General features: G+C 50.3%; 2 protein-coding genes across 2 annotated transcripts; one reads left to right on the forward strand and one right to left on the reverse strand.

Moving 5' to 3' along the window:
- The first annotated feature begins 2,360 nt into the window (after positions 1-2,360).
- Positions 2,361-6,249, forward strand: LOC6550566 (probable phospholipid-transporting ATPase IF). Its single transcript, XM_001977908.3, has 7 exons — positions 2,361-2,796; positions 2,865-2,990; positions 3,060-3,630; positions 3,699-4,113; positions 4,171-4,771; positions 4,837-5,629; positions 5,684-6,249. Exons 1-7 carry the CDS (start codon positions 2,595-2,597, stop codon positions 6,171-6,173), a joined length of 3,198 nt encoding a protein of 1,065 aa, XP_001977944.1. The 5' UTR covers positions 2,361-2,594; the 3' UTR covers positions 6,174-6,249.
- Positions 6,209-14,543, reverse strand: LOC6550567 (serine/threonine-protein kinase ATR). Its single transcript, XM_001977909.3, has 6 exons — positions 14,446-14,543; positions 14,024-14,374; positions 11,756-13,964; positions 11,408-11,701; positions 6,645-11,339; positions 6,209-6,575 (listed from the first exon to the last, which is right to left on the reverse strand). Exons 2-6 carry the CDS (start codon positions 14,248-14,250, stop codon positions 6,450-6,452), a joined length of 7,551 nt encoding a protein of 2,516 aa, XP_001977945.1. The 5' UTR covers positions 14,251-14,374; positions 14,446-14,543; the 3' UTR covers positions 6,209-6,449.
- Between the last annotated feature and the right edge of the window lie 55 nt (positions 14,544-14,598).

The raw sequence follows: 14,598 nt of genomic DNA on the forward strand, positions 1-14,598 counted from the left end.
TAGTTTTTATCACAAGGCTTGATCGCCTTAAACGCCACAAGCACTGGCGAAAGATAGCTTTACTGCCTCGTAATTCACCAGTTAATTAGCGTATTATGTCTTGGGTATCCAGGATGGATTTGTATCATTTGTGTTACTCAACTATCGACAGCTAAAACCACATGAAGCTTTGCAAATTGGTTGCGGTATGTACAAGTATTCGAACGCCAGGATGTGTATTATGCGATATTTTTGCGATGGGCAAACCTACCATGTTTCTGGTGACTAAAATGAGTTTGAAGTGCTGAGTCGATCTGCGCCCGAGGTCCTCTAGCCAAACAAACGGGTAAAAACAGCGCGCTTTACGGGCGCAATAAAATGTATAAGACCAGATATAATATATGTACACTACTGTATATATACATATATGTGCATATATAGATTATTGTACACCGATTCGAGTGGAAAGAGAGACCTTCCACGCGCAAACTGATCTATCGGCAAACTGTCGAAGAATTGTTGATACCGATACCACTAACAAAGTCGCCATGCATATGTATGGGCCGGCCTGACGGACCTCTGCATGCCTGTTCATATATAGTATACGTACGCACTTACTTGTTCCCATAGCCAAACCCATGCCGTACCCATATCGCACCGAACCGGGACTTTCCAACTTTCAGACATCCCCAAACCAGCCAATTGTTGGTAGTCCATGCTGGACCATACCATCCTCAAAAGGAACTCTCTTAGCTGCGTTTATTCATCTGTGTTTTCCTTTTTGGATCGGGACAGTTCTGTGGCGCTCTCGCGAGCGAATAAGCCCGCGGTTTTGCCATTAGTCGAAGTGATAATGTCGATAGCAGTATCTTATCGCTCAGCATTGAACGCACTCCACACACGAACACATGGATATGTCGGGGCTTACGGACAAGCCTACCAAAAACCGTGCAACTTCCACCTTGACTCATCCCGCTGAGCACGTCTGCATCGTCGCTGGAACGCGAATGTCCCATGACCGATGAACCTTGTCGCTGGCCTCACGGTGAGTCACAGGTGGGATTAACATAAACATTGCCTAGCAGAGATAGCCAGAACTATTAAAGCCCTTTCTGTGCCTCAAATTGGTTTTAGATTGCATTTCCGAGGTCTTGTTCAGGGAATACTGTAAATACAGCGAGCAAACAAGGCTAGATCTGGATAAGCCCACATGGCGGATGAGTAATATTTGAAACATATCTAATTCGAACATGTTCGTTCCAACATTTTCAATGCTTTCCCCATTTAGCACTTAATATGGAGTCAAAACTTACGAGCAATGCCAATTTTAAGTGTATTTCGAATTTGTTAAACTGTTGGTTTTTATAAGAACTGCAATGAAATAATAATGCAAATTGTTTATGCTGTAGCTTTGCCCGAGGTGGTAACCCATTTCAACTTTAGCAAAAGCTTTATGTCGTTAGCTTTTAAGCTGATCGAGAACCGCACCGGCCCTCATCTCTTCACACTGAGAAAAATGTTTTGTATAGATTATGATCACCATTGCGTATAATTTACAATCTATTTTCGGTTTTAAAGTACTTACTTTCAGTTAATTGCATTTTATACCCTTTAGCTCTATGAGTAAAGGGTATACTAGATTCCTTTTTATTAGTCTTGTAAATTTCTTTCGATTTGCCAAAAATAGTCTTACCACACCCACTCAACTGCCCACAAACTGCCCAAAACTGCCACGCCCACACTTTTGAACAATTTTTAGCGATATTCCAGAAAATTGTGAAATTTCTCTTTCGCACTTCCACTAGCTGAGTAACGGGTATCTGATAGTCGTGGAAGTCTAGCATTCCCTCTTTTTTGTAATTTCTTTGATGTTATGATGTTATCAAAAATTAAGAAATGCCCCAAGGCTGAAGTTCTAAGCTCCATAGAAACAAGTGTTTCCGTTTGGGTGGGGAAGATATTTAATAACCATAAGTTATTAGAGGGTATCGCCTAGGCGAGCCCATGATTTATTAGGGATGCACAGAAGCAGGGAGTCCAGAGCTCAAAGACCTTCAGGTATTTTTGAAAACAGTCCAAGTGCCACGGCCATAATCGAAGATTCGCTGATTAGAACGGAGATTAGGGTAGTGTGTAAACCGATATCAGCTGGATTAGATATTCGAAATTAGGAAAGCCGATAGTACTAATCAGTTAAGGAAAAGCGCTAGCACAATTGGTGTGAAGTAATCTTTGCATGTTCGAAGACATGGCAGCAAATATTAAAATTAAATGTTATTACCAATCTGACATGACATGAGTGCATCTAATCTGGGCAGCCAGAGTGCCTAATAGCCGCAACTTTGGTTGGACTAATCTGTCATCAGCCAAACGTCGGAAATACGAATTCCTTCTCTTCACTGGGACACCCATTGTGACAGGGCCACTTGTATATAAGCGGGGAATGGAACACTATCTCGCGCATACGTTAATTTATGTGGCTAATTCCGTTGGCCAACTTCAGTTCAGTCTAACTTCTGCTCCGAAAGCCACCACTCCTTCGATCGATTCGCAGCTAAATGAGCATCTGAATGGGCATTTTTACACAGAATAGAGTCCATTAAACACTGGTAGAAATGGGAGCCGGGCAGAAAGAGTGTGCGGATCCACTGCGGATTAGGATCGGCGGCATCGAGGGTGGCCAACAGAAGCCCCTCAACCGGGTGACAACCACCAAGTACACTTGGTTCACATTCCTGCCCATCAATTTCTATCAGCAGTTTAGGCGGGCCGTCTACTTTTACTTTCTGATCATCACAATTGTATCGTTTTTCGTAAGTAAGTACGGCTGCTGTTCAAAAACGGGGTCAATCCAATCATTCAATGGTCAATCCCCCCACAACTAGACGAAACAATATCGCCACTGGTGTTCCTGCTGCCCCTGCTCTTTGTCATGGCCATAACGGCGCTGAAAGAGGGATTGGAGGACTATTCAAGATCGAAAAGCGATAAACTGGTCAATACAGCGAGAGGTAAGGCAATCTAAGGGGCCTTGGGATAGTATAGTATCTGGAAAATAGTACACTGACCTTCATATGCAGTAACTGTCATAAGGAACGGCAAGGAGGAAACCATCAACTCGCAGTTTGTTGTGCCAGGCGATCTCGTGGTGGTGCGAAACGACGGCGATGTGCCCTGTGACCTGGTGCTGCTGCAATCGTCTAGTGCGGATCGCAGGTGCTTCGTGACCACAGCCAATTTGGATGGAGAGACCAATTTGAAGACCATCTGCGTGCCGCCAAACTATGTGCTTTCCGCCGAAGATCATGAGCTGCGGGTCAGGGATTTCATTGTCTGCGAGCCTTCTACCGCCGATCTCTACAGCTTTAATGGCCGCCTGGAGCTGAGGTCAGGGAACGAGGCTGAAGGCTCCAGCGGTGGTGACGCCCTGCCCCTGACCATTGATAACCTGCTCCTGCGCGGAGTCCGAGTCAAAAGCACCGAGCGGGTGGTTGGCTGTGCCATCTACACCGGCATGCACACCAAGTTGCAGCTGAATAGCCGCTACACCGGCACCAAGTCGGCATCCAGCGAGAAGTACATCAACAAGTTCATGGTGGCCCTCATCGTGGGAATGGTCGTGGTGGTGGTGGTCTTGTATCTCATCGAACGGTGGGTGCTGCAGAGATATGCGAGTATTAATAAGGGATCATATAATATTTTTGAACACATATTTGCAGTCACAGGGAGGCGAAGATTGCGCCAACCATGCCCTACCTGGGTCCACCAATCGACCTCAATTCCGCGTGGGAAATCTTCGAGGACGTGCTCTCCTTTCTGCTGCTCTTCAATTACATGGTGCCCATTTCCGCCTATATGAACATCGAAGTGTATCGCATCTACGGCATGCACTTCATGCACAATGATCTCCATCTGTACGATGAGGAAACCGATCAGCCTTGCCGGGTCAACGCGTCCAATCTGAACGAGGAACTGGGCCAGGTCAACATCCTGTTCTCCGACAAAACAGGCACACTCACCAAGAACCTTATGAAATTCATCAAATGCTATGTGCCAGCTGTTAACTATGAGCTCCAAAGTACCCACCTTGTTTCTGAGGCCACCGGTGAGCAGTTCGAACTGGGAAATCTCGATGTAAGTACTACCTTTCCACCATTTCCGCCAAAAATAAAACGTTTCACCTTGCCCAAGGCCAATGCAGCACTCCTTTTCGAGGCACTGGCCGTGTGTCATACGGTGGAAGTGCTCCAGGAAGTGGGCGAGAAGACTCTGGAGTCGTCGGACTCACCGGACTCCGTGTCGGAGCAAAGTCGCTTGATGAGCAGGAACATTGTTGAGCGCTATCAGGCGTCCAGTCCGGACGAGAAGGCTCTTCTCGAGGGCTGCGCCAGTCTGGGTCTAGTGTACGAGGGTCAGGAGGACGATGTCCTACGCATCTGCCGGTATCCAAGCGCCGAAAGGATGCAGTTCAAAAGACTGCACGTGCTGGAGTTCAGTTCGGAGCGACAGCGGATGAGCGTCATTGTCCGAGATCAGAGCGGCGTAATCTGGCTATATTCCAAGGGAGCGGAAAGCACCATCTTTTCACGCTGCAAGGCGAGTCCTCTTGTGCAGCAGACGGACGCGCAGATAACGAAATATGCCCAGAACGGCCTGCGCACCATGGCGGTGGCACGACGCCGGCTGACCGATGAAGAGTTGTCCCATTTCGAGGAGCTCTACCGGAATGCCAACACCCAGTTGAGCAACAGGAACGAACTGATATCAGAATGCTACGAGGCAGTCGAGAATGGTAAGCAGAAAGTTGCTTACCACTTGCGGTGCACTAAACAGCTAAGAACTCTTAACGTTTCACAGAGCTGGACCTTCTGGGCGCCACTGCCTTGGAAGACGCACTGCAGGAGCACGTGGGCGAGACGCTAGAGGCCCTGCAAGCGGCTGGTCTGAAGATCTGGGTGCTCACCGGCGACAAAGTGGAGACGGCCTACAACATTGGACTGGCCTGCCGCCATATACCGCCCGGATCGAAGCAGCACTTTATCATCAACACGACTGAGCCAGCAGAGCTCCTTGCCCGCTTGCAGATGATTGGCGCTGACGATCCGGAGGTGCTGATAGTAGATGGAACTACCATAGCCGCCCTGCTGGCGCACACACCTCATCAGTTCGCCGACCTTGCCCTACGCTGCCGAGCGGTACTTTGTTGCCGACTTAGTCCGCTGCAAAAGTGCGAGATTGTCACGCTGATCAAGCGGCGCAAGAAGCACATTACGGCCGCGATTGGCGACGGCGCCAACGATGTGTCCATGATCCAGGAGGCGCACATCGGCATTGGGATCACGGGTCGCGAGGGAAAGCAAGCCGCCCGCTGCGCCGACTTTGCGATTGCCCGCTTTGAAATGCTGCGCCGCCTGCTCCTCGTCCACGGGCACTACAACTCCCAGCGGCTGGCCTTCCTGGTGCTCTTCTACTGCTACAAGAACGTAATCATCACTGGGTGCATGGCTCTCTACCAGGTCTACGACCTGTACTCCGCCACCAACATCTACAATTCGATCTATCTTTGGCTCTTCGACATCGTCTACATCTCGTTCAGCTTCACGGTCGTGGCCATTTGGGATAAGGACTACAGTGAGGAGACGCTGCTCAGGTAAGGAAGCAAAGCTGAATGGCATCCTATTTACCTGGTACACTTCCATTTCAGTCATCCTGAGCTATACAAGCCTCTAGCCCACAACAGACAGGCCTCAATGGGGGTTTTCAGTCTGTGGATGCTCAACGGATTTGTCCAGTGCTTCACAATCTTCTATTTCACCTACGCCATGCTCAACGACGCGAATGTGCTCTTCAATGGCGGGCAGACCGCCAGTTTCCAGACCTTTGGCACCATGCTCATCACCATCATCGTGATTGTGGGCAATCTGAAGCTGCTTCTGGTGGCCCGCTACATGACCTATCGCAACTTCGCCATGATCCTCGCCTCCATCGCCGCCTTCATGCTGACCACGTACCTCTACAACCTGGACACCAGCAGCGAGCTCCACGACGTCTACAACCAGTTCCTCAGCTCGCTTCCCATCTGGCTGTTCACGATAATTTGCTCGGCAGCCTGCCTGCTGCCCGACTTGGTCACCAGGGTCGTTAGTGACATGTCCAGAAACGTGCCACCAACCAAGAGCAAGCCAGTAGTCTAAGTACACTTACAATGATTTAATAGAGTAGGCGATGATCACATTTCATGATGGTTTCCGGCGCGGTGTATTGTACAAAACAACTAACGGGGTGTATTTAGTTATTAATTTGAGTAACAGAACGAATTATTGTCAAATGCACCAGCATCTACATAATATACCTGGACCTAACAACTAACAGTGGAGCAAAGTATTATCCCCGTCTTGTATAAATTCAATCTGAATTATATATACATTATGTATAAAAAGAATCCGTGGAGTGCCAGATTGTTGGTGCGCTCAAAGAAACGCTCCCCAGCCAATGTACATGACAGCCAAGTTGTCCACCTTGGTGGCCTCGTTTATGAGGAAGTTCACCTGTCCTTCGGTGGAAAGAGGAATGCTGTTCGCCTGCTGCCGTTTAACCTGGAAAAGCAAAGCATTCATTGGGTGGAACAACATAGCTTGGGAATAGCCACAAGGTTCTGTACGTACATGTCCTTGGAGGCGGTCGGCGATGCGCTGCACATCCTTCGTTATTTTGGCGGTGGCGGCGCCATTCCGCGTCTGTGCGCCCACATCGTAGACAAAGGGCCGCAGGATGGACATCAGGGTCTTGGTCTCCTGCTTCAGCAGACGCAGCGTGATCTCGCAGCACTTGCGGTAGCTGCCCTCCACGCCCAGCGGACCCATGGCGACGATCATGTTCTGTGTGAGGCGGAAGGGCACCACCTCGGGATAGGTCAGCAGTTCGCCCTGATTGAACAGGCAATTGAAGTCCACGTGGACAGCGTCGCCGTTGCCCTCGGCGAACAGGATGTTCTCGCCGTGGCGATCGCCAAGACCGAGTATATATCCTACCATGGACATGACGGCCACGGTACGAATGTAGGTATTCCTCGCCTCGTACCAACTGTGCGGAGTGGCAAAGCGTTGGCGCAGCCACTCCTGGAAGACCGGCGGATGGGCAGGCACCAGCTGCTTGGTAAAGACCTCGCGCTTGCGCTCGATCGATTCGTGGAGCGGCACAGCCAGACTCTGCAAGTGTCGGGTGGACATCATCTGCCTTCGCTGCGCATACAGGCCCATACATATGCTTCGGTATGATGCCAGATTGGGCAGCCACTCGACCAGGCCGCACTCCTCGTTAAACGGCAGCACGGCATATGTGCGGATGTAGAGCCGCCGCTGCCTGGCCGGAGCGTCCTGATGCAGATATCGTTTGACCAGGCCATTGAACTCCATCAAGCGAGCATCTCGACGCAAATCGTCCTTGGGCTTCACCAGGACATCGTAGTCCCTACCATCGCTGCAGCGAATGGTCAGCTTCTTGGGCTTCGCTGCCGAGCGCAGGATTAGCACAGACTCCTGGAAGCCGCTGATGTAGATCTGCTGGTAGGGAAACCAGTTGGCAGTCAATGTGCCTGCCGGAGGATGCGGCACCGCAGTTGAATTGGAGTCTGAATTTAGTGGCAGGGTGGGCTGCATGTACTTCTCAAACGGCAGCAGTATATTGGAAAACTCTGGCTGCTTGCACAGTTTAGAGAGGCGTGTGTCCAGGTCACTCAGCTTGTACGTGCGGTCCAGGGCCACCTCCTTGTTGGTAAGATCCATAAGCCGCTCTGTGAGCGAGTTAAAGTCTTGCAGCAGCTTTTGGAAAGTGGCATTCTGCAGGCGGCTGTCGGTGAGCACTAGCTTGCAGCGCTTGATCCTGTGCGCCTTGGCCGACTTGAAGTGCGGCAGGAGCATCCACAGCGACTGCTGCGGATACGCCTCCACCAGTTTGACTATCACATTACGGAGCACAGTGAACACATCGTTCACTGGGTGACAGAGGCGACTGAGCATCTGAGAGTACACCGTGTAGAACACCGCCGTGGGCAGGGCGGTGCAGCAGTTCGTCAGCAAGTCGTTCATCTTCTTCACCTGCTCGGCGTTAGTGGAGCTTTCGGTGGTGTCCAGCCAGAGGCTGATCAGTCGAGGCATCGACTGGTAGACATGCTCGCTGCCGTAGCGCAGGGACTTGGCATAGTTGACCATCACATTGATGAGCATATCGTCCTGCTCGCCAGTGTGCTCCGCCTTACCACCCTGCCTGGCCTCGAGTATCTTCTCCAAAAACTCCGCCATCTGCACGTGACAGCTCTCCGATTGCCGGTGCACAGCAATGGCCTCTTGGAAGTACTTCAGTACGGCATCCGCGCACAGGTGCATAGACTCGGCGCTGTATACCGCCTGCAAGTACTTTCCGCGAAAGAAGAGATGTCGTTGCTCCGGCGCCAGCTGCTTCACGTTGCCCTGGCAGCCCAATCGCATGAGGGACAGCTGTTCCTCCAGATAGTTCATGGCCATCACCTGATCGCCCTTTTGCCACAGGAGCTTAGCTCGCTCGATGAAGAGGCCCGTCGGCTGGTATTCCGCCGCCTTGAGTATGTAAAGCTGAGCACGCTGCAGTTGGCCGGCATTGCGATTGATTTGGGCACTGTTGAGCCAGATTCTGGCCAGCTCCGTCTTGAGATGGGGCAGCAAATGGGTGCGATCTGTCAGGCGGCGTTGAAGCTCAGCGAGTATATTTCGCCGAAAGCTGTATATAGACTCCTGGACGCGGACTTGCGGTTGAATAACCTGCAGGCGATACTGCCAGTCCTCGAAGTAGCTCTTCATTAGCTTCTCCTGGCTGTCCCGATCCCGATCCTGTTCGAGCTTCTCCACCAGCTCCTGGCTGCAGTGCAGTTCGTGTATCAAGTAAAGTTTCAGCACGGCATCGTATGCATTGGCATATGAGTGCTGCTGAACAGCCGAGCAGCTGCGCAGCTCCTCCAGCACCGATTCGCGCATCCCGTCCAGCAACGAGTCGAATTCGGTGCGCGTGGTAAGTGGCCTGCGCAGCTTTAGACAGCCTTGCGAGCACTGAGCTGGCCAGTTGGACTGCAGCTCCTCCAGCTCATCATAGCTGCCCAGGCGCCAGAGTAACTCTGACTTGCACTCGGCGAAGCACTGATCGGAATACTGATCGGACAGTCGCTGCCAAAGCCCGTCGGCGATTAGCTGCGCTGTCTTCGGGGTGTCCCTCAAATATGCATCGATCATGGCGCGTACGTGATCCGGCTGCATCTGGTCCGTGCTGGAGAGCAGCTGCTCGTAGGAGGTGATCATGTCCTGCTGCCGCTCCACCAGTCGATTGACGAGAATGTCTTGGGTCACGCTCATGTCATAGCTGCGAACCTGCACGGCTCCCTCCACAGAATCGGGGTCTCTGAGTGAGCCGTACACTTCAACGAGGAATGTGAATTGTTCCAACAACCTTTTCGATTTGTCCTCGCCCTCCTCCAGATAGCTCTCCAGGTAGCTAAGAGCACGAGCGTATTCGCCGCAATTGTAGCTGGCGCGAGATACCAACAGCTTGGGTATCAGATTGAGAAACTCATGGATCTTTCTGTAGTTGGGATCTATCGTCTCTGGTGGCTTTCCGCCTGTGCTCCGGCCGTGAATTCTCTGCCACTCCCTTAGCCAGCGCTGCAGGAAATCCAAGAGTTCTGCGCACAGCTTGCCAGCCAGGCGAGGAACACGGCTGGAATCTTCCTTTCGCTCCGAAACCAAACTGCTCGCCAGTGGCTTGATTCCCGCGGCGTACTTTTTAGACTCGAATTGTTTGAAGGCATTTTCCTTAATGGCCCCAAGCTCCTGGCGGCCCTTGACTGAGCTCGAGCTTTCCTCGTTGGCTTGCAGAACTGCCATGAACTCCTCCTGGATGTGACTCCTCTGCTCCGTCGTGCACTCAATCAGTGCGTGCAACAGAATGTACGGGTAGAATGTGCTTAGCATATTACTATCCCGCTTGATGCACGGCTTGTAGGAGCTGAGCAGATGCCGCGTATCGGAGGAGGGGATGTAGTCGATCAATCGGCTTGCCCAGAGAAAGGCCCATTCCTCATAAAAGTTGTGAGAGTAGTGGCTCCCAAAAAGCGGCTGCTGCAGGCATGTGCTAGGCCGGTGGACACAGGTGTAGCAGGAATGAAGCATCGGTTCCATTACCTGACGCATTCGTGCTGGCAGCGATTGCCACAGCTGCACCTTCTTGTGTTCCTTGGGCGAGATGCCACAAATGGCTAGCGTCTCCTGAATGGCCAGCGAAAAGCTATCCACATGCTTCGTCTTCTGCTGGAACTGATAGCCACGGCACAGCGAAGTCAGCGCCAAAACCGCAAAGTCATCTGACAAAATGTTGAGCGGCAACTGCTGCGGACTAGCGAAATTGTAGTTCGAGGGCAGGTAACTTGCATCGATGGCACCCAGTTCTCCGAGGCACTTGGCCGATGCCATTTGCAGTTGACTGTCATCGTGCTGGCAGCCGGCCATTAGGACATTCACAATCTGCTCCAGCAGAGGCTCCAGTGGAAGTTCACTGAGAATCGTACTGTTTAGCTGGGGTCGTCGCCTACCGAACAGTTCGCCAAGATGTTGGAGGGCATAGACGCGCACCTGGAGACATTCGTCGGTAATGTGATTTTGCAGGAAACGCAATTGGTCCACCAGTGGCGGCGACTGGCCCTCCTCCTCCGCCAATCCCTTTAGGTCTAGGTGTGCCGTATGCCTTCTGATACATTTTTGAATGGAGGGCGCAACATTCTCCATGCGATCTAGGAAGTACAGATCTGTTATAAAGGTGCCCAGCATGGATGCATTGCGCAGGATTATAAATTCATACAGATCGTTGACCTGCTTCACGCTCTCGTTGTCCGAAAGCAGCGGCTGCAGGGTGGCCACAATTCTTCCCAACGAGGGTCCCAGCTCCTGCACATTTACAACATGCAGAAATATGTGCCAGATCTTCAGACAAATGCGCTGGAGCCGCGGCTCCTGCAGGGTGTGAACGAAACTCAGCATGGCAATGATTTTGAATCGAAACTGGGTGACATGCTGGGAGCCCACGAATCGCATTATCTGGCCCAAGCTGTACAAAGTCTCCTCCTTCAGTGGCTTTTCAAAAGACGGTTCACTAAGGCAACTCTCAAAATAGGTGATCACACCAAGGAATCGCTCAGCAATGAAGTTCGCGAACTCTGCATTGGCCGTTTGACTTGACAACTCCTCCACGGAACCGATTGATAATTGCAAGAGGCTTTGGAAGGATCGCATCACGAATGTGGGATTCCTGTTGAAGTAAATAAGCAACTCGGCCACCGTTTGCTACAGGGAATAACAAAATAAAATAAAAGAAAACCAATAAAATAAAATGTAAATTAGATTCTGCCAACCTTAACATCTGCATTCATTAGCTGTTGCAAGCTGGATTGGGTGCAACTGACCACCAGCTCAATGCAACTGTTGGCCAGCTCCGGTTCTTCGGTCAGGAAGACGTGCGTGTAGATCCGCAAGAACGAGATGGAGAACAAGGTGCCAATGTGTTTCTGCATTTGCTTGGCTATCAATACCAAAACTCCCTTGCAACGCGGATTCACGATGCAATGCGGCAGGACCATGGCGGTCAGAAGGCGATGATACTTGCAGGTGAACTCCTGAACACACGTGAATCCCAACATTTTCGTAAGCTGCCAACACAGACCGGTCAAATTTGGTGGTGAAGAGTTCAGCTAATTACTTACCGCTCTGAGGGATCGAGTGAAGCGTACGCCATCCGAAAGATATACGTTCAAAGCCAGGCGAACGGCGAGGTCGAGAGCATCTCGCTTGTACCAGTTCCATAGGTGAATCGTCTGCAGGCCCTGGCTGGCACACATCTCGGTGGCCGCCAGCACAGCTTCTTGTGCCACCAGTGAGCGAGTGTGCACCAGAAAGAAGAACGTCATCTTGAACCAATGAAAGAGCCAGATTTCATCGTCCTCCATGTGAGCAATAGCGGTCAGTACGTTGAGCATACGTCTTTGCTGCAGTACACTTTGCTCTGCTAGCGGCTGTGCGAGCATTGCTTTAATAGCAGCTAGGATGAGGTTGGCAAATTTCTCCAGGAATTCTGACGAACGCGCACGCATCGCAGAGACCAACAAGCCGATAACCCTAACGTTTACCTTTTGCAAGGCCTCCGATTCTGTAAACAGACCAAGAATCACATTGGGTTCAAAGCACAGAAGATCCAGGTGCTGGGCAATGTAGGAAAAATCGGGATGAAATAGGAAATCCTTTGCTATCATTTCAAGGGAGGTGCTTGAAAAGTCTTGACACGGCAGCACCTGCTTACATTTTCCGAGATAAGTACCCGGCAGTTTCTTTGGCAGTGGCATGCATTTCGGGCAGTATAGCTTAATGCGATCTTGAACTTTAAAGACACTTAAAGTACCCGACTGTGAGCAGAGCAATAGTCGAATAACTTGAGCACGTCCACTGCGATTACTAATGGTGGGCAGAGCTTTTATTAGTTGCTCCGGCTTAATAAAACCCGATATGTACAACTGGGGAAGGTTGTTACACAATATCCCCTGTGTCTCCTCGGATTGCATTAGACTCATGTACTGCTGGGCATAGAAGCCTTGCATTTGGGTGTGCACACTAGAAGGTGTCTCCAAGCGAATGGCGCAAAGTTCGGACAGCTTCATATGTCGCTGAAGAATGGCCAGTAGCTGGTGTTGCGTTTGAGTCTTTAGAAAGTGCCGGATAAAGGTGATTTGCATCAGAAGGGAGCAGATTTCCAAGTATATGTTCCTTTTATCAGAGGCGCAACTTGATTCCAACTCAACCAACTGCATTGAAAGGTTATTCCAGTTGGTATCCGCAACCTTTATGATTTCACACTGCAGCGGTAACATGGCCAGAACTGAGAAATCGATGTGGCCTTCGTGTTCAGCTATTTTATGCTGACTCTGTGATAGAACGAGTTGCTCCAACTGCCTAAAGCCACGTAAAATAGCAATCATTTTCTGCCAATCCTTCGACAATACCTCCTCCTTCTGGAGGATTTGAACGAGGCTTTGCGTAAGCACTTGCACCACTTCTGAACGCATCTCAGCCTGTTTCAGGCCCATTAGCGCCAATATGGGCACTAAATGTTTGGGGTGGCAGTGCCAATGGCTTAACAAAAGCTGCTGCAAGTGCACAAGTTGCTCCAACGGCACAACCGAATGCTCTAGCTGGCCTTGAATATAGGAACTTAAGGTATCAAGCAGTGCATCGTCTAGTTCAATGGCTGTCGGCAAACTAAGTATCTCGTTCAGAAGCAGGTAGCCAAGATGGTGGGCTGGGCGAGCACGCATCTGCAAAACTTCCAGCAGTTGCTTGGTTAATATATTAAGCCGTTTTAACTCCTGGCGCGTCATGCAGCCCATCTCCAGCCATTTGACAACCGCAGACCACATGATTGCCGCTGCCTCCAGCGTTAAGTGGGCATAGTGTCCAACGTTTGGATTTGTTATCCAGCTGGTGGCCGATTGTGATCGTAGGACACTGTAACAGTAATTCAAGCTGGCCAGTTTTGTGTCCATGTCGCACTCTTTGAGGATTAGCAGGGCCTGATGAAGGCTGCTCGAGAAGATGTCGCCGTGCGTGGCGTATCCAATGTGATGGGCGTGCTGGAGGACCTCCAGCAGACTTTTGGCATACATGTCGGCTTGCTCAAGGGGCACCTCGATGTCCTCGATGGCGCAGTGCGGATCAAACTCTTGCAGGCATTCCACATCGCATCGGAATATCCTGACCGTTATGGTGGGTTTTTGCTCACACAATTGGCCGAAATCTATGGAACTCAGCTGCAGGTGCGTCTCCTCGATGGCCTCCACATAGGCCAGTACAAGGCGTTCATAAAGCTTGGGATGATTGGAACAGCAGGAGCTGAGTATTTTCCTTTGCAAATTGATGCACTCGCTGTAGCAGGAAAATAGTGTGTCATAAGTTTGGAGCCCAGTGCTGGTGGCTAATCTTACCTGCTGTCCGGAGACTCGCTGAGGCACTTGGCCAGCTTGTTGAGCAGCCACAGGAGGAACGTGTCCTGGAATTTGTTGTGCAGCTCCCGTACCAACGAACAGCTTATCAGGCTCGGCTCCTGGCACAGTATGTCTTCGATAACGCTGTACACCCCGGAAAAGTTGCTTACGTTCCGGTTCACGTGGTTGTAAAGCAACTTCCACATATCCTTTCGCTGGGTCGACATTTTCGCAAAGTTTATTTAAAACCCGCAAAAACGCGACCTTTGTTTACGAAAACCGGCATCCGCGGCTTTTGTGATTATCGATATGTTTGAGAAGTTCTCTTCTTGAATAATAGCCACATTCCAACTGCGCATTTTACATATATTACTCTTATAGCCTATTTAAAATTGAAATAATTTCAAATAAAGTATGCTTACATTTCTGCGTTATACATTTATAGACAATTTTGTTTTCCTCCCCAGAATTTAGAATTACATTAGATCATCAAAAATACGCAATATTTATAAGAACACATAAAATTAGAAAATACCAGAATATTGACTGAAGAGCTTGCAAAGTGTAAACGGCGC

Source organism: Drosophila erecta, unplaced genomic scaffold (assembly GCF_003286155.1).
Source record: "Drosophila erecta strain 14021-0224.00,06,07 unplaced genomic scaffold, DereRS2 tig00000126-arrow-pilon, whole genome shotgun sequence".
NCBI lineage: Eukaryota > Metazoa > Arthropoda > Insecta > Diptera > Drosophilidae > Drosophila > Drosophila erecta.